The sequence below is a fragment of the Petaurus breviceps genome, unplaced genomic scaffold (assembly GCF_028583685.1).
Source record: "Petaurus breviceps papuanus isolate PSGF00001 unplaced genomic scaffold, PetGlider_PUasm1.0 207, whole genome shotgun sequence".
Lineage (NCBI taxonomy): Eukaryota > Metazoa > Chordata > Mammalia > Diprotodontia > Petauridae > Petaurus > Petaurus breviceps.
In genome coordinates this window covers 29711157-29735411 of record NW_027185850.1, presented here as the reverse complement: position 1 = coordinate 29735411, position 24255 = coordinate 29711157, and the positions used below count along the sequence as shown (strand labels likewise).

At 50.6% G+C, this 24255-nt stretch overlaps 2 protein-coding genes across 2 annotated transcripts in view; one reads left to right on the top strand and one right to left on the bottom strand.

Annotated features, from left to right (window-relative positions):
* The window catches only part of LOC138165029 (nuclear autoantigenic sperm protein-like), a 570370-nt gene that overhangs the window by 129046 nt on the left and 417069 nt on the right, over positions 1-24255 (top strand). The window contains exons 8-16 of the mRNA XM_069093096.1: positions 874-956; positions 1069-1145; positions 1230-1303; positions 1519-1707; positions 1800-1966; positions 2338-2391; positions 2476-2559; positions 2891-3040; positions 3140-3291. Of these exons, the coding sequence (XP_068949197.1) occupies positions 874-956; positions 1069-1145; positions 1230-1303; positions 1519-1707; positions 1800-1966; positions 2338-2391; positions 2476-2559; positions 2891-3040; positions 3140-3178 (917 nt within the window). The 3' untranslated portion in view covers positions 3179-3291. The remainder of the gene's footprint in view (positions 1-873; positions 957-1068; positions 1146-1229; positions 1304-1518; positions 1708-1799; positions 1967-2337; positions 2392-2475; positions 2560-2890; positions 3041-3139; positions 3292-24255) is intronic.
* LOC138164846 (coiled-coil domain-containing protein 17-like) lies at positions 6720-14333 on the bottom strand. Its single transcript, XM_069092768.1, has 14 exons — positions 14130-14333; positions 13858-13956; positions 13555-13599; positions 13195-13291; positions 12864-13011; positions 12630-12731; positions 11725-11837; positions 11225-11353; positions 8415-8560; positions 8058-8137; positions 7774-7980; positions 7301-7511; positions 7109-7219; positions 6720-6879 (listed from the first exon to the last, which is right to left on the bottom strand). Exons 1-14 carry the CDS (start codon positions 14331-14333, stop codon positions 6757-6759), a joined length of 1815 nt encoding a protein of 604 aa, XP_068948869.1. The 3' UTR covers positions 6720-6756.

Below are 24255 nucleotides of genomic sequence, written 5' to 3'. Positions count from 1 at the left end.
GCACTGCCACGGCAGGTTACAAAGTCATTGGCAGGGAGCCCTGTGCTTGCACCCAGACAAGAGTGGGGGCCTTGTCCTCTGCTGTCAGACCTCCAGGAAAGAGGCTGCCCTCCCTCGTAGAACTCCTTTTCATGATCATGGCCCTTGCTCTGTCTGCCTTTATACTTGACCCTTAGAAATGTGCTTTTAGAGCCCGATAAAGAAAGACAGCTGGGCACTACCCGGGCAGAATGGAACCTGGGACTGCCCCTCTTAGTATTCCAGCAGCCTGGTCTCCTTGGTGGTCACCCTTCAGACAGCTCCAGTCTCAGCAGATTAGTGGGATGCCCTGCCCTGCACTGGGAGACCCAGAACATGCTGAAGAGCAGTTCTCAGACTGTGTGGGCAAGGAAGCCAGAGGCTGTGGGAGTGTCTGATGAGTGAGCTGGCAGTAACTGAGTAATTGTCTGGCCCTTGAGCGGCCATGCAAGAGGCCAGTGTTGGTCTTGGGCCTTTCCAGACCCCAGCTTTACACTTCCAGGGGACGGGCCCTTCAGGTGTGAGTTAACCTGAGCTTTGACAACCCATCCTAGGGATTGCTCTTTCTGCAGATGGGGGTGTGGCCAGCTTCTCTTCCCCAGCCCTAGACCTCAGATAGGCTGTGCATCTCCCGGGCTAAAGACAGGTTTACCTCCTGCCTCTGTAGAGTCCAGCTTCTCTCCTTTACCAAGATTAACTTGAAGCTCCAGTGCAGCTGACACGGTTACAGAGTTATTTGAAGTGCTGCAACCTTTGGATTGGAGGGCGTGGTGGACTGTTGAAGGTTGGCTGGGTGGCATCCCAGGGCCCCACCTACGCATGGCTTCTCAATTCTGGAGGGCTTTTTACTTGTAGAAACAGAAGGCTCTGAAGAGGAGGATAAAGAGAATGAGAGAGAGACAGAAGAACATGGGAGCGATTCCAAGCTGGAAAACAAGGTGGGCTCTGTGCGCGTGCGTGCGTGCGTGCGTGAGCGCACACTTGGCCTCATGACAAAGGCTGGGGCCTGGCTGGGGCATGACTTCCCTGACTTCCTCTTTGTCTCCTCAGGAGAATGAAGAGGAGGAAATTGGAAACCTGGAGCTTGCCTGGGACATGCTAGACTTGGCAAAGATCATCTTTAAGAGGTAAGGAGCAGCCCTTGGCTCCCTCCTGTCAGGAGAGAGCTGCCGCTGCTGCCCCTGCTAACAACACTGCTCCTCTTGTTTTAGGCAGGAAACAAAGGAAGCCCAGCTGAACGCGGCTCAAGCTCACCTGAAACTGGGGGAAGTGAGTGTGGAATCAGGTAACTAAGCTGCTGCTTGGGGGCTTTGAAGAGGAGGGGCAGCCCTTGGGAACATCTCCCTCTGCTCACCCCAGCCCTGAGCAGCCAGGGCACTCCCCTCCAACCCTCAGAGGTGGGCCGGGCTGGGCTGGGGCTGGCTCAGGCTCAGTGCCAGGCCTGGTTAGCCAGGCAGGCTTGATGGCTGTCATCTTAAAACTTACCCATTTGTTCTACAGAAAATTACAGCCAGGCCATAGAGGAGTTCCAGGCCTGCCTTGCCCTCCAGCAGAATTACCTGGAGGCCCATGACCGGCTGCTGGCTGAGACCCATTACCAACTGGGCCTGGCCTATTCTTACAATAGCCAGTATGGCGAGGCCATGTCTCAGTTCACCAAGTCTGTGGATGTCATTGAGAAGAGGCTGGGTGAGTATGTGCACACACCCCCAGCAGACCCCTCTCCACTCTGGGTGTGGGGAAGGCGTTGGCTCACAGAGTGGGCGTGTCTGTCTCTGCAGCCATGCTGAATGAAAGGATAAAGGCAGCTGAGATGCCCTCTGCTGAGGATGAGAAGGAGGTAGAGGAGCTGAAGGAGCTGCTCCCCGAGATTAAGGAGAAGATCGAAGATGCCAAGGAGTCCCAGAGCAGTGGAAATGTTGCCGAACTGGCTCTGAAGGCCACCCTGGTAGGTTCATGGTGAGCAGAGCCTGGGCCTCCCCTTGGTCTACTCTGCCCCCAGGCCCAGTTTCTTGTGGGGCTCATGTTATAAGCTTAGCATGGAGCGCCCCCTTCCTAGTTGACTTCTCCATTCAGGACCTAGGCCTGCATGCAGACCTCCGGGCCTGGGGCCTTCAAAGCAGCATGGCCACTGTGATCATGAAATAATGGCAGGATTTGTGGGTCAGGGGCTCCAGGCCAGGCCCTCAGGAAGGGGGTGTTGGCCAGTGACCCGATTCCTAGGCCTTGTCTGAAAGCAGGGAGTGCTGCGGGTCCCATCCCCTCTGCTTCTCAGGCTGAGTGGTGAGCCGGTGAGAGCAGGGCCTTCCTTTTTTTCAGGTTCAGGCTGCATCTGGTTTCACATCAAGCAGTGGGAACTCCTCAACCTCAGGGGTAAGTCTCCAGGGGCTGGCTAGTGGTAACATTGGGCTAGCCCAGGCTTCACTCATGCTTAACTCAGTCCTTGGCTTGTGACAGATCGTGGCCAGAAGACCCACAGATGGCGCTGCTACAACGTCTTCCAACTGTGTAACTGACATTTCTCACTTGGTCAGAAAAAAGGTCAGTTCCTCCAGCCTTCCTGATTACCTGTACAGACGGTGTTCTTTTCCCTGGAAGAAACACAAGTGTTAGTGGGAGCCAGGAGAAGTCCTGCTCTTAGTCGGGATGCTGGGAGGGGACTTGCCTCTATAGAGGCTCAGTCTTTTAAAAGTGCAGCCTTGCTCGGTGCCTGTCCATCTTTCTGGTCTCCACCGAGGTCTCCAAGATGCTCCGTTGTCCTGAAATCTGTGCCTTGGGATCCTGGCATCGGAGTAGAAGGGATACTTTTGTTTTCTTAACTCAGAGTCGGTTTGGAGCCAGGGTACTGAAGCTTTCCCACTTCTGTTTTCAGAGGAAACCCGAAGAAGAGAGTCCCCAGAAGGAAGCTGAGGCCAAGAAGCCAAAACAAGAGCCAGCTGTCAATGGTGGGGGTGGGGATGGCGATGGGGGTGGGGATGCCACCACCACTCAGAATGAGGCTACAGAAAATATGGAGGCAGAGGTAAGTAGTGAACAGCAGAGGCAGAGTCTGGGGCACTGTTTGCTCCAGGGGGATGGAGGGGGTCACCACCGGTCACTCACTCTTGTCCATGTTTCATAGGCTGAGGCCGGAGCTGCCACTGTACAAAGCACCGCGTGAGCACTCCCTCCACCGAGGGAGGCGGGAGGACCCTCCTCTCGAAGGACGATGCTTTTGTATATAATGTATTTTTTCACTTTTGGGGACTCTTTTGTATAACTTCAATAAAGATTGTACGCAAAGGTTGGAGTGTGGATGGTTTCTCTTAATAGTGACTATGCCTTCTGGCACCACCCAAGGCAGAGCCTGTGTCCTGATAGAGATGGATTCTGGCTGCCTCCCACCCCAGTCCTCAGGTTCCCAGAGGGGGCTTTTCCTCCTCATTTCTCAGCCTCAGCTTTGGGGTACTGGAAAGACTTGATGATTTTCTGACTTGGGCCATGGCTTCCACCTGTCCCTGCCTGACCAGGCCTGCTGCTTGGCCTCTCAAAGGAGGAAATATGGGGGGAGGGGGTGTCACTGCCTGGGAATTTTGAAGAACCAGAGAGACCCAGGCCATTCCCTTCAGGCATCATCATGGCTCAGCAGGTGGCCAGAGTCAGGTGGGAGGGGTGTAGACCCAGTGACCCCCTTTGTAAGGAAGCAGTGTTGACCCTGTCCCCATGCTCCTGTATGTAAAGAGGCTTAAAGTAACCTTGCAGTCAGGTGGCATCATAGCACAGCACCAGGCCTAGAGTCTGGCTTCAGACACTTAGTAGGTGTGTGACCCTGGACAAGTCACTTAAACCCTGTTTACCTCAGTTTCCTCATCTGTAAAATGAGCTGGAGAAGGAAATGGCAAACCCCTCCAGAACCTGCTTAAGAAACCCCCAAATGGGGTCATGAAGAGTTGGACACAGCTGAACAAAAATGACTTTAGGGGAGTCTTCCATGGGTCTTTTGCATGGTGAGATGAGTTAAAACGTATGTTAGTGAGTTGGTTGAGGAACATTAAATGCTAAACTCTACCAAGCCCTGGGATTGAGATTAGTATGAAATGGTTTCTGTCCTCAGTATAATGCAACATAATAAATTGGGGCTGGGGGTAGGGTGACCAAATGGCTTCCTTCACCTGGAAGGTGGGCATGTTGGAAGGGCTGATCATCAGGTGATGCAGGGAGGGCTGGGCGGCTTCTCTTGGTTCGACATGCCCTTTCCCTGACCCCAGGCTGGGTACAGACCTTAGATGGTACCATGGGAGGTGTGCAGGTTCAGGCCCAAGGCCAGGAGTCCTGCTTCCTGCCCACAATGAATAAATCCCCTGAGGATGATGGCAAGTGGGTCTGACTACCATAGTCCAGGATAGCTGGGGGTGTGGGCCAGCAAGTGTGCCTGCTTGTCTAGGGCCTGAGGGATTATGGACTAGGCCTGCATTGTAGAGTTGGGGACAGCTACTGCAAGGTGTGCATGTGGGAAGAACCAGGAGACCCATTGCTCCAAAACATTTCATGAAGGTAAGTCCCAGCCTCCCCACGGGGTGCTAAGTTTAACTCAGAAGTAAGGTCCCTAGGGGGCAGGGTGGGTGGGGTCACCGTATCAGCCCAGTGCACAGTGCCTGACTCTTAGGAGCTTCTAAGGTGCCTAAAGGCTTGGCCATGACCAGTAACTGGTGAGGAGCAAGCCAGGTTCCTGAGGGCCCCCACACACCCCGGGCTGTCCAAGAGACAGATCCTAAGACACCAGCATCACAGCCCAAGTGCCTGTTGGGGGAGCCAGCCCCTGCCACGTGACAGGGCCACCCCTGGCATATGATGAAGGGCACTCAGAAGGAGGAAGGGGGAGGGCATTTGAAGTGGGCACTGAGTCAGGTGTGTGGGAGAAGCAGTGTGCAGACAATAATGGGTCAGGACAGAGGGTGGGTGGGAACAGGGGCCCTGAAATGACAGATTCAGGCAGTGTAACCTGGTTAAGTCAGTCAACCTCAGCCTCAGTTTCCCCATCTATGAAATGGGGACAAAAACAACTACAGGGTTGTTGGGAGGTTCAGATGAAGTAAAACGATGGGAAGCTTTCTAATAAATTCTGGGTAGGTGTTTTGGTAGGAGGAAACTTCTGTGCCTGAATGTAATGGAAGACCATTGTCCAGGGGCCCCTGGGGAACTGGGGGGGGGGGAAGCAGCAGGGCTTGTTCTTAGAGGCCTTACCAACTCATTGAGCCCAAGTTCAGGCCACACACATTCAGGGTAATCTGCATTCAGTGAATGAGAATGAATTGGAACAAGCAATGGGTTCCTGTTTTGCAGATTTGGAAACATACAGACAGGCAAATAAGTGACCTGCCCAAGCTCACTAAGTCTGGAATGGGGGTGGGGTGGGGGGAGAAAGACAAAAATGTTTCCTTAGTGAATGAATGGGGTTTGGGAGGACTTGGGGTGGGGAAGGAGCAAAGGGCTTGGGCTCAGGAGGCTTTGGCCACATCCTCCCTCTCTCCCAGGTGCTCCTTGTGACAGGCTTTGTAGGTCCATAGGACAGTCTGATTTAATCCATGAGAATCAACTTGCGTCTTTCAAGGTCTGCAAAGCATTTTATAAAGTGTCTCAAGCTGAGCCTTTCCAAAGGCAGCCCCATGGGGGGAGGAGCTACAGGAATTAGCCCCATTTTGGAGAAGAGGATGTTGAAGGTCTGTTAGGACAAGTTACAGGTCACAACAGCTAGTGGAGCAGGATGCGACAGATGTTTGTAAGCTGCATGTGTGCTAGACCTTCCTGGCCCGCCCCAGGCTCCCAGTGTCACCACTGATTGCTAGGATTCTGATATGAAGAAGGCAGGAGGAATCTGGGCTCATTCAAAGTAGATGCAACTTCCCAAAGACATCTAACCACTCTCCTCCTCCTGGTCATTTCTGGACTCACTCATTTGCAGTGTCTGTCTCAGATATAAATTGATGTCCATCCTACCTGCATGCATAGTCTAGAGACAATAAGCATTCATCATCCACTTGGTTTTTCCCACATGGATGGTCAGGCCAAAGTTTTTTGTGCCCAGGACCGGCATGGACAGGATGTATCTGCATTTCTGAAGAAGCCTTCTCTGGATAGAGACCACCGACTGGAGGATTTGGAGTCACATGTCTACTCAGTGATGAATGGACCTTCCTTATAAAGGGCAGTTGCTGGTGGTAGGACCTGGCTCTGTTCTGGGCTTCCCAGATACCAGGGCTGAGTGCCAATGTTCTGAATCAGATCTAAGCATGTTTCCATCCACTCTTGGGCTTCCCTAAATGATTTCTCTCAGCTGGGTGTGTTGGTGCCTGGCTTCTGTTCTCCCAACCCCACCTCAAGGGTGCAGACCTTGAGCCCGAGGATTCCTCAGGCAGAGAAACCCACAGCATATGGCCCTGAGTTGCCCCTTCATTGGGGATGGTTTTGAGACTGCCCTGGACAGGGCTCCCTCCCCACCTAAACTCACTGGGCTGACCAAACACACACTCCAACACTTCCACCCCCACATACATACACACTCAGCAATGCAAAGGACCTTTCCTGGGAGTGAGGTGAGGCAGGCGACCTCTCTGGGTTCAGGCAACCATAGAATTGGAGGGTTGCAGGGCTGGAAGGGCCCTGGGGAATGAGGCCACCTCATTTTAAAGATGAGGACCCTAGGCTGGTAGAGGAGTTGGGAGGGGCCTCCAGCTGCTATATCAGCGGTCTTTGTGTGGGCTACTCTGAAGCAGGAGGAGGGTCATTGAAGCCATCTGATAGGGAGAGGGAGGGGAGCAGGCTGGGGGGTCCCAGGAAGTGGGAGGACAGGTTGCTGTCTTCCAAGGAGGCTGAGTTGTGTACCTATGGGAGTGCAGACAGGGTCAGGGTCTTGAAACAATGGCTGTCTGACCTAGCCTGTCTCAAGGGGAACCCAATCTCAACTGCTCAGCTCCTGCATGCCAGTCATGGACCTCGGCCATCCCGATTCCTGGCGCCCCCACTCAGCCAGGCCCCCAGGGACCTGGTTCCCAGAGCCCTTGCCCCAGGCTGGTAGGCAGACCCATGTCTGGTCCCCAGGATTCTTGCTCACCGTGGGCAGGTAGCGATATTCCCGGCTTTGAGTTGGGTCTATCTTGGCCAACGCCTGGATCTCAGCATCTCTTGCATTTACTAGTCTCAGGTAGAGCTCAGTTTGGCCAGCCTGGGAAAGAGGGCCATGTTGAGCTGGGAGCTTCAGGGCCCAGGCTTCCTGCCCCTCCTACCACTAGGAGCCTCCACACACCTGAGGGATGGCATTGAGTTGCCTGGGGTGAAGGCCCGGTGCCCGGGGCAGGGCTCTCAGAGGCAGCCTCCAGCGTCCACTCAGCACTCTCTGCTCCAGGTCAAACAGCTGTACATTGGTCCAAGCCTGGGGCCTTGGCTCCTGGCCTCTGTCCCAAAGGCCCCAGGCCTGAAGCTCTGTGACCAGGGTCACAGCCTGGGAGGGATGCAACCTGTTGGGGTGGGGGCAGCCAGGGGTTGGGGAAGGAAGAACTCATCATGGTCAGTCCCCAAAACAAGGACTGTGGCTAGTCATCCCATCTAAGGAAAATATGATGCTAGAATGGGCCATGGACCCTTAGGACTCTCACTCAAATGGTCTAGAACATTAGGGTTGGTGGGACCTTGAGATGTCAGAGGACAACACTGAGGGTCAGAGAGGGACACTGAGTTGCCCAGGGTCACCCAAGCAGGCTTGGAGGGACTGTCACTGACCTGGGCACAGGCTGCCTGGCTGCCAGGATGGCACAGTTGCCCAGGGGTACTCCTGGGGTGGGGGGCAGCGGCAGACAGGGACTGGGGGGTAAGGCAGTGCTGTGGCCGGTCTCCTGCCCATCCCGTGCCAGCCCTGTCACCAGCTGCACCTGTGACCACTCGGGCTCCAGTCCCAGCAGGAAGTCGTAGAATATGGCAAACCCAGCCCTGGGCAGGACAGAGGAGGACAGTCAGGGCAGGGGTCCTCCCCTCCCTGTGCCCCTCCCCTCCCACCTAGGCCTTACCCTGGGTCATAAGGAGCTGGGCCCAGCACATCAGGCGGGGGCAGGAGATGATGGCTCTGGGCTGGGGCTCTTGTGGTCTCCTGCAGCAGAGACAAACACACCCTCTCCAGGAAGCCTTCCAGGCTGCCCCAGCCTGGGAAGGGCCAGAAAGAGCCCTGCTCCACAGCAGAGGGAGATGGAACACAGAATCCAGGAGGGTCCCCCTCAGGTCAACTTGCCCCAAATCCTCATTTTACAGTTGAGGAAACTGAGGCAAATCAGGGCAGGAACCTGCTAGTGGGGAGCAGAGCCCTTAGCTCCCAGCTTTGGGCCTCATTCTTTCTGGGGTTCTCATCTCTCCCACCACAGAATCCTTACCATCATGCCTGAGAAAGGGCTGTCTCTGGGGGGTCCTGGGGGTGGGGGTGGCAAAGGGGGAGCCACAGGGGGTGGCAGGCGGGCAGAGCCTCCTCTTCCTCTCCGGAGCAGGCCAATCCCCTCCTTAGGCTGGGGCTCCTGTGGGCCTGAGGGCAGAAACGAGGGCTCTGAAGGCCCTGAAGAGGCTCTGACATCCTCTGCTGGAGCCAGGGGGGTTAAAGGCCACAGAAAGGGCCCCACAGGCTGAGTTCAGAGAAAGAGAGCTGGGGAGGTGGAGGAAGAGGAGGAAGAGAGGGAGGAGGAAGGGGTGGAAGAGGAGAAGGCAGAGGGGAAGGAAGGGGAGGAAGAAGAGGAGGAAGAGGGGGAGGAGGAGGAAGAGGAGGAAGGAAAGGAAGAGGAGGAAGAGGGGGAGGAAGGGGAGGAGGAGGAGGAAGAAGGGAAGGGGAGGAAGAGGAGGAGGAGGAGGAAGAGTCCCAGGTCTGGGAGCGCTCTGGGCTGCCAGGAGACACCATACGCCCACAGGGAGCTGCCAGCTGACCAGTGGGGCCAGGGTTCCAAGCTGGGTGCCCATCTCCCCAGGCCCTGCTTCTCCTCTGCTTGAAGAGCATGGGCCACCATGGCCTTCACCTCTGTTCATCTGCCTCGCCACTCCCAGGCATCCCAGGCCACCAGGTCCCCTCCTTGTGTCTCCAAGCTCTGGAAAAGGTTCTTCTCCCCAATCCAAACATAGATTTGAGGTCTTGGAGAGCATCCAGTGCAATCCCCCATTGTACAGATGAGGAAACTGAGGCCCAGAGTTGTCTCCCCTGATCTCCACCTTGAGTCAATGACAATGGGTCCTTTCCTGGTGTCCTTGGGTCCTGGCTGGGCTCCCCTCTATTTCTGACCCCCACCCCCACCCCTACACCCAGAGACTCTCAGTTCCTCGAGGGCCTGGACTTTGCACCCTCTGGGCTGAGCACAGGGTAGGGAATCCTTCCACTGAGGTGACTTGTCAGGGTTACATGGGGAACACACAGCAGAGACAGAATCTAAACCTTGGTCCTGGTCCTCCTCTTCTAGGCCTCTTTTAGAAGGCTTTGACAGACTGTTTTGGCTTTAGCTTTGGGGAGCTTGAGGTCTGCTTGGGGGGACTGGGTAGGTCCCCAAAGCCACTGAGGGCTTGGGATGGTGACCCCTTAGCTCAGAGCCCCCTGGGCCACATGGTGCTTGGCTGGACCCTGCCACCATCCTCGGTCAACATAGAGGGGGAAAGTGCTCATGTCTAGGCTCTGACTTAGGACTGCCTTTGTAAGGAAGGGACCAAGCCTAGGGAGGTGGTGGGAAGGCAGGGATGGGGAGGGTAAATACAACAACATTTATCCTGTTTCTGACACTGGTTAGCTGGGTGACTGGACAAATCCCTGAACCACTCTGAGCCTCAGTTTCATCCTCTGTAAAATGGGGGTGAAAATGCTGGTAGGGATAGAGACTGAACCTGTGACTTCACTGAAACAAGGAACTCCCAGGAGAGGAAATTCCTTCTTCAATGCAGGTTAGCAACTTCTCTGCAATTCTGAGCCTTAGAGGGTTGTCTAGAGCACTAGGAGGAAGGAGGGAGGGAGGGAGAGGGAAGGAGGGAAGGAAGGAAGGGAGGGAGGGAGGGAGGGAGGGAGGAAGGAAGGAAGGAAGGAGGGAGGGAAGGAAGGAAGGAAGGAATGAGGGAAAGGAGGAAGGAGGGAAGGAGATAAGGGAGGAAGGGAGGGAGGAAGGAAGGAAGGAAGGAAGGGAGGGAGGAAGGAAGGAGGGAAGGAAGGAAGGGAGGGAGAGAGGGAGGAGGGAAGGAAGGGAGGGAGGAAACAAATATTTATTAAGCACCTACTGTGTGCCCAGCACTGGGCTAGGTGCTTTTATAAATATCTCATTTGATCCTCACAACAACCTTGAGCAGTGAGCACTATTATTATTCCCATTTTACAGTTGAGAAAACTGAGGCAGACAGATGTTAAGTGACTTGCCTAGGGTCACACAGCTCTGTCTGAGGGTAGATCGGAACTCAGGAAAATAAGAATAATAATAACAGCTAATATTCATTAAGCACCTACTATGTGCTAAGCACTACACCAAGCACTTTATAATCTTTATCTCATTTGATCCTTACAACAATCCTGGGAGGTAGGTATTTTCATTTGGCTGGATTTGAACTCAGGCTCCCCTGATCTGCAGACAGTGTGCCACCAGCTGAAGTGACTTGCCCAGAGTCACACACACACTGGGTTCATATTCCTGACTCCGTGGGGCTTGGGGACACATCTCTAGGCCTGGATTCGGGAAGACCCTAGCCCAAATCCCAGCTCCGTCACTTTCTGGTTGTATCAGTCCTTGGGTCCACAAGCACCTACTATGTGTGGTCACTGTGCTAAGTGCTACATTTACAAAGAAAGGCACAGAAATGGTCCCTGGCCTCCAGGAGCTCCCAGTCTCTGTAAGTAACTAGGTGTATATACAGTGTAAATACAGTGGTAAAGGATGTGGAAGGGCGGCCAGTGCTGGAGAGGGAGACCAGGGAGATCACCAGGAGGAAGCCACTGGGCAGTCTCTGAACTTCAGTTTGCTTGTCAGTAAAATGGGCTCAGCCCTAGATTATAGGACGTCTCCTGTGATGGGGAGCTGGCTCTGCTTTAGGGCCCCCCCCCGGGGCTGCTTCTCTCCTCCCCTTCCTGCCCTGGCTGGCTGGGCATTGGTTGGCCTGAGTCCCTTAGCAGGGACGCCTGGCCGGGGCAGGGTAAACCCTGTCAGGGACCTCAGGGTCTGGGGGCCAGGGTACTCACCCTGCTGGGCTCTCTGGGGTCCTCTCTTCATCTGCAGGGCCAGGATCTCAGTCTCCAAGTGCCCATTAATAGCTTCTAGGGCCTGCAGCTGGGTATCTAGTGTCTGGGGCCCAGCAGGGGCCTTGCCTTCTGTGGACCAGTGAACTCTGATTCCTTCTGGCAGCCCCAAACCTGGTTGACTGGGGGCAAATTTCTGTAGGCCTCCCTGCCTGCTTGGACTAGAGCTCCGGTGTGCATCTCCCCAGCTCCAGCATTTTCCATGACTCCCAAGGACCCATAGGATGGAAGACAATCCCCAAATCTCAGGAATTCTGACAAAGAGCCATGCAGCCCCCCGCCCACACTGAAGGTACCCAGTGAGGGGAACCTCCCCAGGTCCCAAGGAAGCCCTCTCCATTCTCCCACTCCCCTCTCATACATGAGGGCCTCCCAGGACACCCTTCCCAACTCCCCTTGGGGCCAGTTCCCAGGCAGCCTCAGTGGTCCTCAGGCCCACTTACGCTTCTTCTGAGCCCTCCCTTCCAGCAGCGCAGCCTCCAGGTGCAGCTCCCATAGCTTGGCCAGGACTTGAGGGTCTCTGCCCCCGGCCTGGAGGTAGGACATCTGCAGGGCCCTGGGTAAGAGCAGGAAGAGGAGGCTGCTGAAGGCCTCTCGGGCCTTGCCCAGTTTCCCCATTGAGGGAAGATAAGAGATATCATCTTGGGAAGAGGGAAGGTTTGGTTTGGGATCAAAGGGCCTGTGTTCGAATCTTGGCTCTGTGATCTTGGCCAAGAGTAGCACTGGGGAAAGAACACTAGCTGTGGGAGTCAGTGGACCTGGGCTCAAATCCTATTTCTAACTAGATAGTTGGATGACCTCGGGCAAGTCCATTCTCCTCCCTGGGACTCAGTTTCCTCATATGTCAAATGGGGTTGCACTAGCTCTCCCTGCCTCTGTGATTCTCGGCGCTTCCCCTCCCTGGGCCTTAGCTCCTTCACTGATACTATGAGGAGGAAGTCAGGCTCCATCCATGATCTTTGTTGGGGGAGTGCAGGGGCCTGGGTTCCCAGGAGAAGATTCTCAGTCTTGGCCTCAGAGGCCATGGGGTCCAGTGCTTTCTGTTTACAGGGCAGGAGACAAAAGCCCCAGGAGGGGAAAAAGGCCTTTCTGTCCCCAGGGAGCAGAGCCAGGATTCAAACCCAGGTGCTTTGATTCCAAAGCCAGAGAGAGCTTTTAAAACCTGGTCAGTGGGGACCCAGCCTGGCCTCCACCCTCCCAGCTCTGCCTTGGCTCTCCTGCCTTCCTGCTGTGTGTCCTCGGGTGGCTGCCTTGCCCTCCTTGGGTTTAATTTGCCTCCTGGTGGCCCCAGGAGCCCACAACACAAGCAGCAAGCCCAGCCTCCTCTCTCTCAGGCCTCTGATCTCACCGGATCTCTGAAGTCAAGACCCCTTGGCTGGCTGGTAGGGCCAAGAGGCTGAGGACAGGCCCTTCCTCCACCTTCTTCATTGCTGGGAGATCCGGCTGAGACCTGGCAAGTAAGGAAGGGAGTGATGGGTTACAGGGGTCGGGGAGGTCCCAACCCTCTCCCCACCCCAGCTGTGAGCACCCTCTTGCCTGCGGTTTTGGGTCTTGACCCCTGGTGAGGGGGAGAGGGGCTCACCGTGCTTGCAGTTTCTCTACACGCTCTCCTAGTGTGTCCAGAGCCAGTTGCATCCTCTTCTCCTGGGCCTGGATCACCAGCATCACCTGCTCCAGGACGCTGGTGCCAGCACCATCCCCAGCCAGACCCCCAAGCTGCTGCCTGATCTCTGCATGAGGGGAGGAGGGTATGGCTGGCAGCTAGCCCTCCCAGCTCCAGCCCAGACCGACTCTCCCAGTCACTAACGAGATGGGACTTGGCTTCTTCCTGGTGCTCAGAGGACACTCAAGTCCTGGCCAGAGGGGTCATCTGTCCCCCTTCATCCCCTTCCATGTCCCAGTCCTAGCCATACCCTCCCGCTGCTTCTCCAAACTCCGAGTTCGGGCTCCAATCTCTGCCAGACGACGAGCGTAAGCTGCTTCTAGGTGAGTCCGGGAGCCTGCAGTGCCCTGAAGAGGAGACAACGGTGTCCAGGCAGGGCAGCATTTCCCTTTCCTTCCTGGGGCTGGGGATCTTCTCTGGGAACTTGGGGTTCCAGTAGGGCATCATGGCCCCAGCCCCCTAGGGAGCCTTGCCCAAGAGCCACATCCACAGAAGGCCATCTCCAACTATAGCTATGTGACCCTAAGTATGCATGTTACCTCCCTGGCCTGTTTCTCCATCTTTAAAGTGAGTGGTTGATCTCAAAGGGCCTTCCTGCTCTGATTCTCACCTTCTGGGGGGCCATCTCTTGCAGAGACACCCGAAGCCTTTGAACCTGGGGAGGGGGAAGGGGAGCCTGTTGGCTTTGTCTTGGGGCTCCCAAGAGTAGGTCTGTGGGAGTTGAGGAGGAGAGAGACAGAGACGGGGACAGAGTTGAGATGAAGCTCCAGGCAGAAAGGGGCAGAGAGCCAGAGGGAGACAGAAACAGGAGAGATGGAGGTAAAGGGAAATCAGTTGAGAAGGGCAGAGACCCACATGACCTCTGGGAGCCCCTAAGGGCCCTCCTGGGTCTGGGGGTTTGGGGAAGGGGCACCTCATCTGTCAGCCTCTTCAGGGTGGCTCCGCTGGCTTCCCTCTGGCCTGGGGTTTTTCTGTGGGTCTCCAGTTGCTCCTCGGTCTGGTGTGACTGGCCCTGGCAACAAGATCCAGGCCGAGGGGTCACAAGACCCCGCCTGGATCCCATCCCTGGGAGAGGTGGGGATCCTGGGAAGGCAGGTGGAGCTGGATACCACTCCCCATATTTCTAGGTCAATCAGGGGATGTGGGGATGGGAGGGCCCAAGCGGCTGGCTGGGCTGCCACTCACTTCTCTGTCAAGTGGGAGGGAGGCTGAGGGCTGGGCCCGGCTCTTCCTTCTGCTCCTGGGTGCCCCCTGAGTGAGGTGGCCAATGCAAAAGCGATAGGCATGACTGTCCCGGAGAGTCTTTGAAGGAAAAACCATGTCACAGGCTGAGCAAGCAAACAATCCTGGGGTTCCCTGTTCCCCTGGCTCTTCTGGCCCTGATGCCATCTCTGTGCCAGTTGCCCAGAGACAGAGACAAGGAGAGACACACAGAGGCAGGGAGATAAAGACAGAGAGACAGCAGCCAAGATCTGCAGACCCAGAGAACCTGAGCACTGGAAGGCTGACACGAAGGACTAGCCAGACAGGAGGAAAGTAGAGAGACAAAGAAGCAAACAGAAATGGACTGAGGCTAGGCCTGACTGGCCACCCCTGGGTGGAGCCTGGTCACTAGGCTGAGCCCAGGGCTGGTGCCTGGGCCAGGCTGGGTCTCCAAGGCCTCCTGTTTGTGTTTGGGGACAAAACTCTGGTGCCTGGCAACCCCAGCAGAGGGAAGGGCACTGGGGCTGAGGCTGGGCCCAAGTGTCCCTGGCCTTCCAGATGCCATCTTGCTGGAGTGGGCCTTCTCTGGCACCACTCTCTCCTGGCTTTCCTTCTCTCTCTGACCATTCCCTCTGCTTCCCCTTCATGCTCTCTCCAAATCCTCCACCTTTGCAGACCCCCAGGCTCTCTGCTTCCCCTTGAGGAGTCTCATGACCTCTGTCCCCTCTCAATTCTGTGCCCAGTTCCCATGCTGAGCTCTAGACTTGGTCATCCTTGAAATCACCATCCTCTTCTAAACAACTCATTCTTCCAACTTTTGTTTCTCCCCATGGCATTCCTACCTTCTCAAACAGGGGATCATAGACCTGAGTTGGAAGACCCTCTCTATGACCCTGAGCTTCATCTTCATTTATAAAAGGAGGAGCCTTGGACTGGATGGCCTGTGACAGACGGAGATCCTGGGCAATCCCTTAACTGTTCAGTGCCCGCCCATCATAACCACCTCCCATCTGAATTCAGGCCTTCCAGCTTGTACAGCTTGTCTCCTGCGGGATCCCCAGCCTCATCTGGGAGGAATTGGCCCTTCATTCAGAGATCAATGTACTCCCACCTGGGACCACCCTACACATTCCAATGATTCTGCATCTATGTAGGTAAAATCCAAACCCATTTCCTATCCCCCACTGGATTCTTTATTCCCATCCCCTTTAACTGTCCCAACCAAATGCTAATGCTGCTGCTGTGCCCTCTGGAATGCTTGTTTCATGGGCAACAAACTTGCTTTTATCTTAACTCTTTTCCTCTCTCATGTCTTCCATCTTTTAGCCATCAGTGAGATCTGGCTCCCTCCCTCCTGCTGATAGAGCCTCCCTAGCCGTCCTTTTCAGTCTTGGCTGCATTTTCACTCATTCCCCTTGGTTCACTGTTTGAGGCAGGGTGTGTGTGTGTGCAGGGTGTGTGCACATGCTTGTGTGGTATGTGTGTGTGTGCAGGGGGAAGAGGGAGTGAAAATACTTTTTGCTCCCCTTTGTCACTTCCAGGTTCTGCCTTTGCCATCATTACTCAGTAATTTCTCCTCCTCAAAGTCCCACCTAATAAAAATCCTTGTGGTTACTGTCCTTCCTTTCTCAGAGGCCAGTGCCTGACTCACCATTTTTTTCTCCTCTACAATTAGGGTTCTTCAACGTATGTACTGACTCTCCTTCAAACCACTCAGGCTCCCAACACACTCACTCCCCAAGACCTACCTCCTCCAGCCCACCTCAGCCTCGCACAAATGTATCCCTTCCATGTTCAGTAACTCCAAAATTCCCTCATCTGACCTTAATCTATTAACTTTCTACTTCTCCCTCTGCCTTCTCATACCAAATCCTACTTTGTCCACATCTCTCAAATACATCTGCTTTTCTCCTCTGACCTTGCCACCACCTTGGGGCAGGCTCTTATCACTTCATGCTCAGATTAGTACAATAGGCAGAATCTTCGTCATCCTTGTCTCACACAAAGAGATGGGCCTATTCTTTTTATATATATTTTTGCTTTTTTGGAGGGGGGAAGGTAGGGCAATTGGGGTTAAGTGACTTGCCCAAGGTCACACAGCTAGTAAGTGTTAAGTGTCTGAGGCAGGATTTGAACTCAAGTCCTCCTGACTCCAGGGCCAGTGCTCTATTCGCTGCACCACCTAGCCACCCCTAGGTGGCCCTATTCTTTTTTTAATTAAAATCTTTTATTTATTTTTAGTTTTCAACATTCACTTCCACAAGATTTTGAATTACAATTTTTCTCCCCATCTTTTCCCTGCCCCCACCCCAAGGTATCGAGCCTATGAATACCCCTTCCCCTAATCTGCTCTCCTTATATCCTCCCTCATCCTCCCTTTCTATTTTTCCAAATGCTTTATTAAGTTCTGGCTTACTTCATTCATTTCTGCCAGATTTTGAGTTACAAATTTTCTTCCCGTTTTTTCCCTATCCACCTTCCCAAAATAGCAGTCCCCCAGGATATCCTCTCCTCTTATTTCCCAATTACATGTAAAATAGTATTAATAATAGAATATACATATATTTTTAAACATTTGGTTTTAAAACTTTGAATTCCAGATTCATTCCCTTCCTCCCTTGTCACCCACCCTTACTGGGAAGATAAGCAATTCAATATAGGTTGTACATGTGTAGCTAATGCAAAACATTATCATAGTAGATATATTATAGAAGACTGATTATATTTCCCTCCCTCCTATCCCATCTCCCACTTGATCTATTCCTTATTTTGGTCCTGTCCCTTTTCAAAAGTGTGTGCTTCCAACTTCCCTCCCTCCCCAGCCTGCCCTCCCTTCCATCATCCCTCCTCTCATCCCCTTCCCCCCTACTCTCTTATAGGGTGAAATACCCTATTTAGTTTGTATGTCATTCCTTCCCTGAGCCAAATTCAATGAGAGTATAAGGTTGACCCATTCCCTTATGCCTTCCTGTTCTTCCCCTCCATTGTACCCATTTTCCTTTGCTTCTTCTATATGATAGTTTGCCCCATTCTGTCTCTCCCCATCCCTCCTCTCATTATATTCCTCTCTCACCTCTTAATTTCACCTTTTAAGTATCATCCCTTCCAATTAAATTGGTCCTGTGCCCTCTATCTATGTATACCTGTAAACATATATATATATATATATATATATACACATTCACATATGTAATCATATGCCTATATACCCTCCAATAAAGACCATTTATATATATATTTCTATTTCTATTCCCTTCAACTATTTTCATACTGAGAAAAGTTTCATCAGTTACAATTATTGTTTTTCCATATAGGAATGTTAATAGTACAACTTTGGCAAGTTCCTTATGATTTCTTTTCCCTGTTTACCTTCTCATGCTTCTCTTGCTTCTTTTATCTGAATGTCAAATTTTCTATTTAGCTCTGGTTTTTTTCTTCAGGAATACTTGAAAGTCTTCTATTCCACTGAATGACCATATTTTCCCCTGAAAGATTATACTCAGTTTTGCTGGGTAGGTGATTCTTGGTTTTAATCCCAGCTCCTTTGACCTCTGGAATATCATATTCCAGGCCCTTCGATCCCTCAGTGTAGAAGCTGCCAGATCCTGTGTTAGCCTGATTGTGTTTCCACAATATTCAAACTTCTTTCCTGGCTGCTTGTAATATTCTCTCCTTGATCTGGGAATTCTGGAACCTGGCTATAATATTCCTAGGAGTTTTCTTTTTGGGATCTTTTTCAGGAGATTATTGGTGGATTCTTTCAACCTCTATTTTGCCCTCTGGTTCTAAAACATCAGGGCAGTTTTCCTTGAGAATTTCTTGGAGGATGATTTCTAGGTTCTTTCTTTGATCGTGGCTTTTAGGTAGACCAATAATTTTTAAATTATCTCTCCTGGATCTATTTTCCAGGTCAGTGGTTTTTCTTTCTTTCTTTCTTTCTTTCTTTTTTTTTTTTTTAAAGCAATCAGGGTTAAGTAACTTGCTCAAGGTTACATGGCCAGTTATTTTTTCTGGGTGTGGTGCTAAGTATCTGAGCCCGGATTTGATCCAGCTCATCCTGACACTGGAGCCAGTACTCTTACTTGCTGAGCCACCTGGCCGCCCCTAAGCAACTGGGGTTAAGTAACTTGCTCAAGGTTACACGGCCAGGTGTTTCTGGGTGGGTGCTAAGTATCTGAGCCCAGATTCGATCCCCAGGTCATCCTGACACTGGAGCCAGTGCTCTTACTCGCTGTGCTACCTGGCCACCCCAGTAGTTTTTCTCATGAGATATTTCACATTGCCTTCTATTCTTTCATTTGTTTGGATCTGTTTAACAGCATCTTGATTTCTCATCAAGTCACTAGCTTCCCTTCGCTCCATTCTAAATCTGAGGGAATGATTCTCCTCATTGAGCTTTTGAGATTCTTTTTCCATCTGGCAAATTCGGGTTTTTAAGGCATTCCTCTCTTCATTGCCTTTTTGAGCTTCTTTTGCCATTTGAGTTGGTCTATTTTTTAAGGTGTTATTTTCCTGTTGACTCTCAGGTTGTTGACCCTCATTTCATAATTTTCTTGCATTGTTCTCATTTCTCTTCCCAATTTTTCCTCCACTTCTCTTATCTGCTTCTTAAGGTCTTCTATGGCCTGTAACCAGCTTATACTTTCCTTTGAAGCTTTTGGTGCAGGAGTTCTGACTTTACTGTCTTCCTCCTGTTCCATGCTTTGATCCTTTTTGTCCCCAAAATAGGTGTCTAATGTTGGATTCTTCTGTTTGCTTTGCTTCCTTTGCCTGGTCATACTGCCATTCAATTACTTGACTTTTGGGCTTTTTGCAACAGTAGGACTCTGTCACCAGACAGGGGAGCTTCCGTCTCAAACGCTGGGGTTTTCTCAGCTGCCAGAGGTATTAGTTGGGTGCCCTCTCTGAAGCCTCCACATGATCTGGCAAGGTGGTCACACTCCCCAGGATCTCCATCCTAGACCGCAATCCAGATCCAAGAAGGTTAAAGCAAGAGCTATTACCCCTCAGACTGCTTGCTTGGTCCCCCTACACTCTGCAGGCCAGGAGCTGAAGCTGCCATGTGGCTGTGGCTGTGCCACAGCTCTCAGTGGCTTCTCGCCCTGGGGGCAAAAGCCGACGCTTTCTCCACTACTGGTCCCAAAGTCCACACTGCACTGACCTCTCACTTTGTCCTTAGCATCTATATGTTGATAAATCTGGAAACAGCCATGGCTGCTGGTGATCTGGAGTCCCTCCAGCCAGACCTCAGCGTGGAGCTGGGCTCAGGTCCCAGAGCGTTGCGCTGGCTGATTCCTGCCAGCCTGTCGGGCTGTCTTCAGTGGGAGGTTAGCTTCTCTGTGTCATTTTGTGGGTTCTGTAGCTCCAAAGTTTGTTCAGAGTCCCCTTTTACATGAATTGGGGAAGGTGGAAGCTGATGCCGCACGAAGTTCCTGTTTCTACTCCACCATCTTGTCAGGGAATCAGGTGGCCCTATTTTTTACCAAGGAAAACTCTGCACAAGAGATCCCATTCCATACCATCTCCTTCAATACAGAGCCCCCTCTGTCATCCCCTACTCACAGTTGAGTCAAATCAAGAAGTGTTTATTAAAATGCCTACTGTGTGCAAGGCACTGTGCTGTTGACAGGATACAAAGAAAGGCAGAGCACATTCTTGCTTTCAAGGAGTTCACGGCCTAACAGGAGAGACAACATGTAAACCCTGCAGCCAATCCTGCCATAACATGACATATTCTCACTGAGGCACGCCCCAACTTAAGGTAAAAATCCCAAAGCTTATGGGGGAAATGGGTTCAGTGGCACAAAACACAAACTGCATCAGCTATGTAGAAACAAAAAGATAAGAACCTAATAAAAATGGTGACGTAATTTTATACATTTTAAGTAGTTAAGAAATACATAAATACTGCAATAAATAATGGTGGTATCTGTGGCCCCAGGCTGTTGCTTGGCCCATGGCCCAGGTTCCCATGGGACCAGGATAGCAGAGCTGAGTCACTCAGGATGAAGGCATTCTCAGTGGGCTGGAAGTGGGGCCAGGAGCGTCATATGTAGGGGGAGATTATCAGTTGGCCTGGCTCCCCTTGGTCCACACCTCCTGTTGCACCAGAAAGATATGTACTAAGGCACCTTGCCTTATAAAACACCTCAAATTTGCTTGGGTGTTGGAAGGTCTGAAGCTTGTTAAGTTATTGTGAAGGAACAGATATCTCTTTTTCTGTCATCTTTTTTTTTCTTTTTGGAGGGGGAAGGGCACGGCAATTGGGGTTAAGTGACTTGCCCAAGGTCACATGGCTAGTAAATGTTAAGCATCTGAGGCTGGATTTGAACTCAGGACCTCCTGACTCCAGGCCGCTGCACCACCTAGCTGCCCCTATTTTCTTTGTTTCTTGCAAATAAAATTGTACACTAACAACACAGAATTTGTATTATGGCCAAATTGTTCCTAATATATTAGTTTTGTTGGAACAAATTCACATCTCCCCAAAAAGCATAGTAGAACTACGTACAAACAAGATATGTATAGGATAAACACCATATGTATCACATATATACATGTCATATATGTATATGTATACATTATGTACATATTATATGGTATTATTTTATAGATTATGCAGGATAAATGGAGATGATCGCCAGTAAGGAAAGGCTTCTGGTAGATGGTGGGATTTTAGCTGAGACCTGAAGGAAGCTAGGGAAGTCTGGAAGCAGAGAGGAAGGGGTAAGAGCATTCCAGGTGTGGGAGATGGCCAGGGAAAATGCTCAGAGCTAGTACATGGAGGATCTCTGAGAATAGGCAGGGGGCCTGAGTCACTGGATTCCCAGAGTATGAGGAGGACGTAAGGTATAACAACATTGGAAAGGTAGGCAAAAGCCATTTTTTTCTTGCTCCTCTAATTTGCTTATGAAGTGAACTTTTACATTTAGGCCATGAATTCATTTGGAGTATGTCTTGGTGTATGATGTAAAGCGTTGTTCTAAAAAGCATTTCTGCCAGACTTCTACCCAGTTTCCCAGCAGTTTTTAATGTAGTTGAGTTCCTCCTTCCCATTCCCTCTTACTGATGTCTTTGGGTTTATCAAACACTATGCTATTTTTTTTTTTTTTTTGGCTTCTCTACCTTATCTGCTTCCTTTTAAACTGGTATCTTTTTTTTTTTTGCCTTTTGGAGGGCAATTGCTGTTAAGTAACTTGCCCAGGGTTACACGGCTAGTTTTTTTGTGTGGGTGTTAAGTGTCTGAGGCTGGAACAGAACTCAGTCCTCCTGACTCTGGGGCCAGCACTTTACTCACTGCGCCACCTAACCGCCCCCAACCAGTATCATTTAAAAAAAAAAGATACTGCTTGGTAGTTCAGTTTGGGATCTTTTACTGTTAGACCTTCGTCCCTCCTTTTAAAATTTCCCTTGGGATTTTTGAACTTTTTCCCTCCATATGAATTTTACTACTTTTTCCTTTGGTAGTCTGGTACAGCATTGGATCAGTAAATTACTTTAGGTAGCATTGTTATTTTCATTATTTTGGTTACCTACGAGCAGTTAATGTTTCTCCATTTAGGTATATCTTTATGTGCACCAAGTGTTTTAGAGTTGGATACACATGGTTTCTGGGTGCATCTTGGTAGAAACACTCCAAAAGTTATTTTATATCCTGTGATTTTGCTTAAGCATTTCTTTTCTTTTTTGCTTTTTAGAGGGGGGAATGCAGGGCAATTGGGGTTAAGTGACTTGCCCATGGTCACACAGCTAGTGTTAAGTGTCTCAGGTCACATTTAAACTCAGGTCCTCCTAACTTCAGGGCCAGTGCTCTATTCACTGTGCCACCTAGCTGCCCCTTAAGAATTTCAATGAACTCTTTAGTAGGGTTTTCTAAGTAAGTTTGTATTATTGTATGCAAAAAAAGAAGTTAGATTTTGTTTCTTCTTTGCCTCAACTTATTCCCTCAATTTCTTTTTTGTCTAATATCTAGAGCTACCATTTCTAGCACTATGTTAGATGGCAGTTGTGATAATAGGCATCCTTGATCTTACTGGAAAAAGTCTAATTTTCCACCATTACATTTTATGTTTGCTTTTTGTTTTAGCTAGATATTATTTATCGTACTGAGGAAAGGAAGAAGAAAGGAAGGAACCATTTATTAAGCATCTACTACAAACCAAACACTATGCTAAACGTTTTACAAATGTAATTTATCCTCACAACAATCCTGGCAAGTAGTTACTATTATCAGCCTCATTTTAGTTGTGGAAACTGAGACAAAAGTGATGTGACTTGTCCAGAGTCATACAGCTAGTAAATGTCTAAAGACGGATTTGAACTTAGGTCTTCCTGACTCCTACTCAGCACTCTATTCAGTGTACCACCTAGTGGTGGTTACCTCTGGAAAGACCTATTTATTCCTATGAGTTTTTAATGAAGCGGATGCTGAATTTTATCGAAAGGCTTTTCAGCATCTATTTTTTTATATTGTCAACACTTATTATAGTATTTCTTTTGTTGAACCAGCCCTTGTAATGGCAATGTGATTTGAAGATCTTCCATGCCCCTTGAACTTGCTGATGGAGCAGGAAGGGGTGGGGCAGGAAGGAGCCAGAGCTGTGGCTACTGTGACGGCTTTGACTTTCTGGTTTTGGGACTCAGTTTTCTGGTATTTGAATAAATGTTCTACCTATGTCCTCCATGTAGAGAGCCTGTTACATTTTGTGATTAATACCCATATCAGCATACTTATAGTTACTGTAGGCATTGTGAATACTACACTGTTGATACATTTGGTGATGAGGGAGGGATCACAAAATGTCAGGCCTCTATTTGGAAGCAGGAGGGCTTCAGAGGGAGAAATGGCTATCCCAGGATGGAAGGATTTGCCTTATTACTCTCTAGCCAGAAAATGGGCCAGAAGCACAGGACCTGGTGAAAACTGGGAACCAAGGCTACAAGAGGGTGAACCTGGAGATTTGGAAAGATGTTTGCAAGGAATACCCATAGAACCAGGCAAAGAACTGGTAGGAGTGTGCAGGAGAGGCTGGGTCCTGCTAACAAGTTGTGGTATTATGTGTAAAAGTAGAAATAAACTGCTGGAGGAAAAAGCTCAGGTGGCAAGGGAGTCAGTTGGTTTGCGTGAGGATTCTTCTGTGCTACAGCATTCCGAAGAGCAAGCTGGAGGGGTCTCTGGTGGTGTAAGAGCAAGCTATTGTTCGTGTAGCTAAAAGGAAGCAAAAAAACTAGCAGAAGGAATGTGAATGCAGCTTTTGTACAGGCTGGGCAAAGCTGCCCTGACAGCTGCCAGGAGACTGGAACAAGGTTAGATGGGAAGTCTTCTAATGTAGAAGTACTCCCCACATGAAGAAGGTCAGGGCCAGAGTCCAGGGAGATAACTGAGGATTTCACTCAACAGGTTACTGATATATTGAGTAGATTCACCCAAAGAACGGGAGAGTCTTTAGTGTCTTGTATAGTAAGAATCACTGATGAAGGCACTGGAGGAATAGCACTGGATAATGGTGATTGCTTAAAATTCATAAGTATCAGTCAGAATCCTTTTGTACACCAAGATTTTAGGGATCACTACACGCAAGGAGGCAGCAACAGAACTAATCTGCTAGCCTTAGCTGCAGAGGGATGCAAAAAGCAATATCCTACTGAATCTATGTGGCCTTGGGGAGACAGACCCTGGTACTCACTTAGAGACTGTATGAGAAAGCTAAAGGAGGAGGTAATGAAAACTGCTATCATGCTTGGAGATAAAAACGCTATCATGATACCCCCCTAGGAGTTCCTCATAGAAATATCATAGTGAAGATGGCTCCTCCTGCTTATAAGCACCTAATTCTGACTCTATTAGTTGGGGAAATAGGGCACTCTCTTTCAGAGGTGCTGGATAAGATTTCACAATTAGGTGACTTAGGGGAATGGGGAAAAGATAAATTTCCTCAAGAGGGAAGAGTAAACAGCCAGAGGATTCAGAGACAAAATAGACCGACAAGAAGAGAACTGTTTATGGCTCTGTTGAGAGCAGGGGTGGACTTTAGAAGAATAGATGGTATTCCAAGTGAAGAGCAGCAGCATGAGATGTACCCAGAAAAGGTACATTCATCCAAAAGAA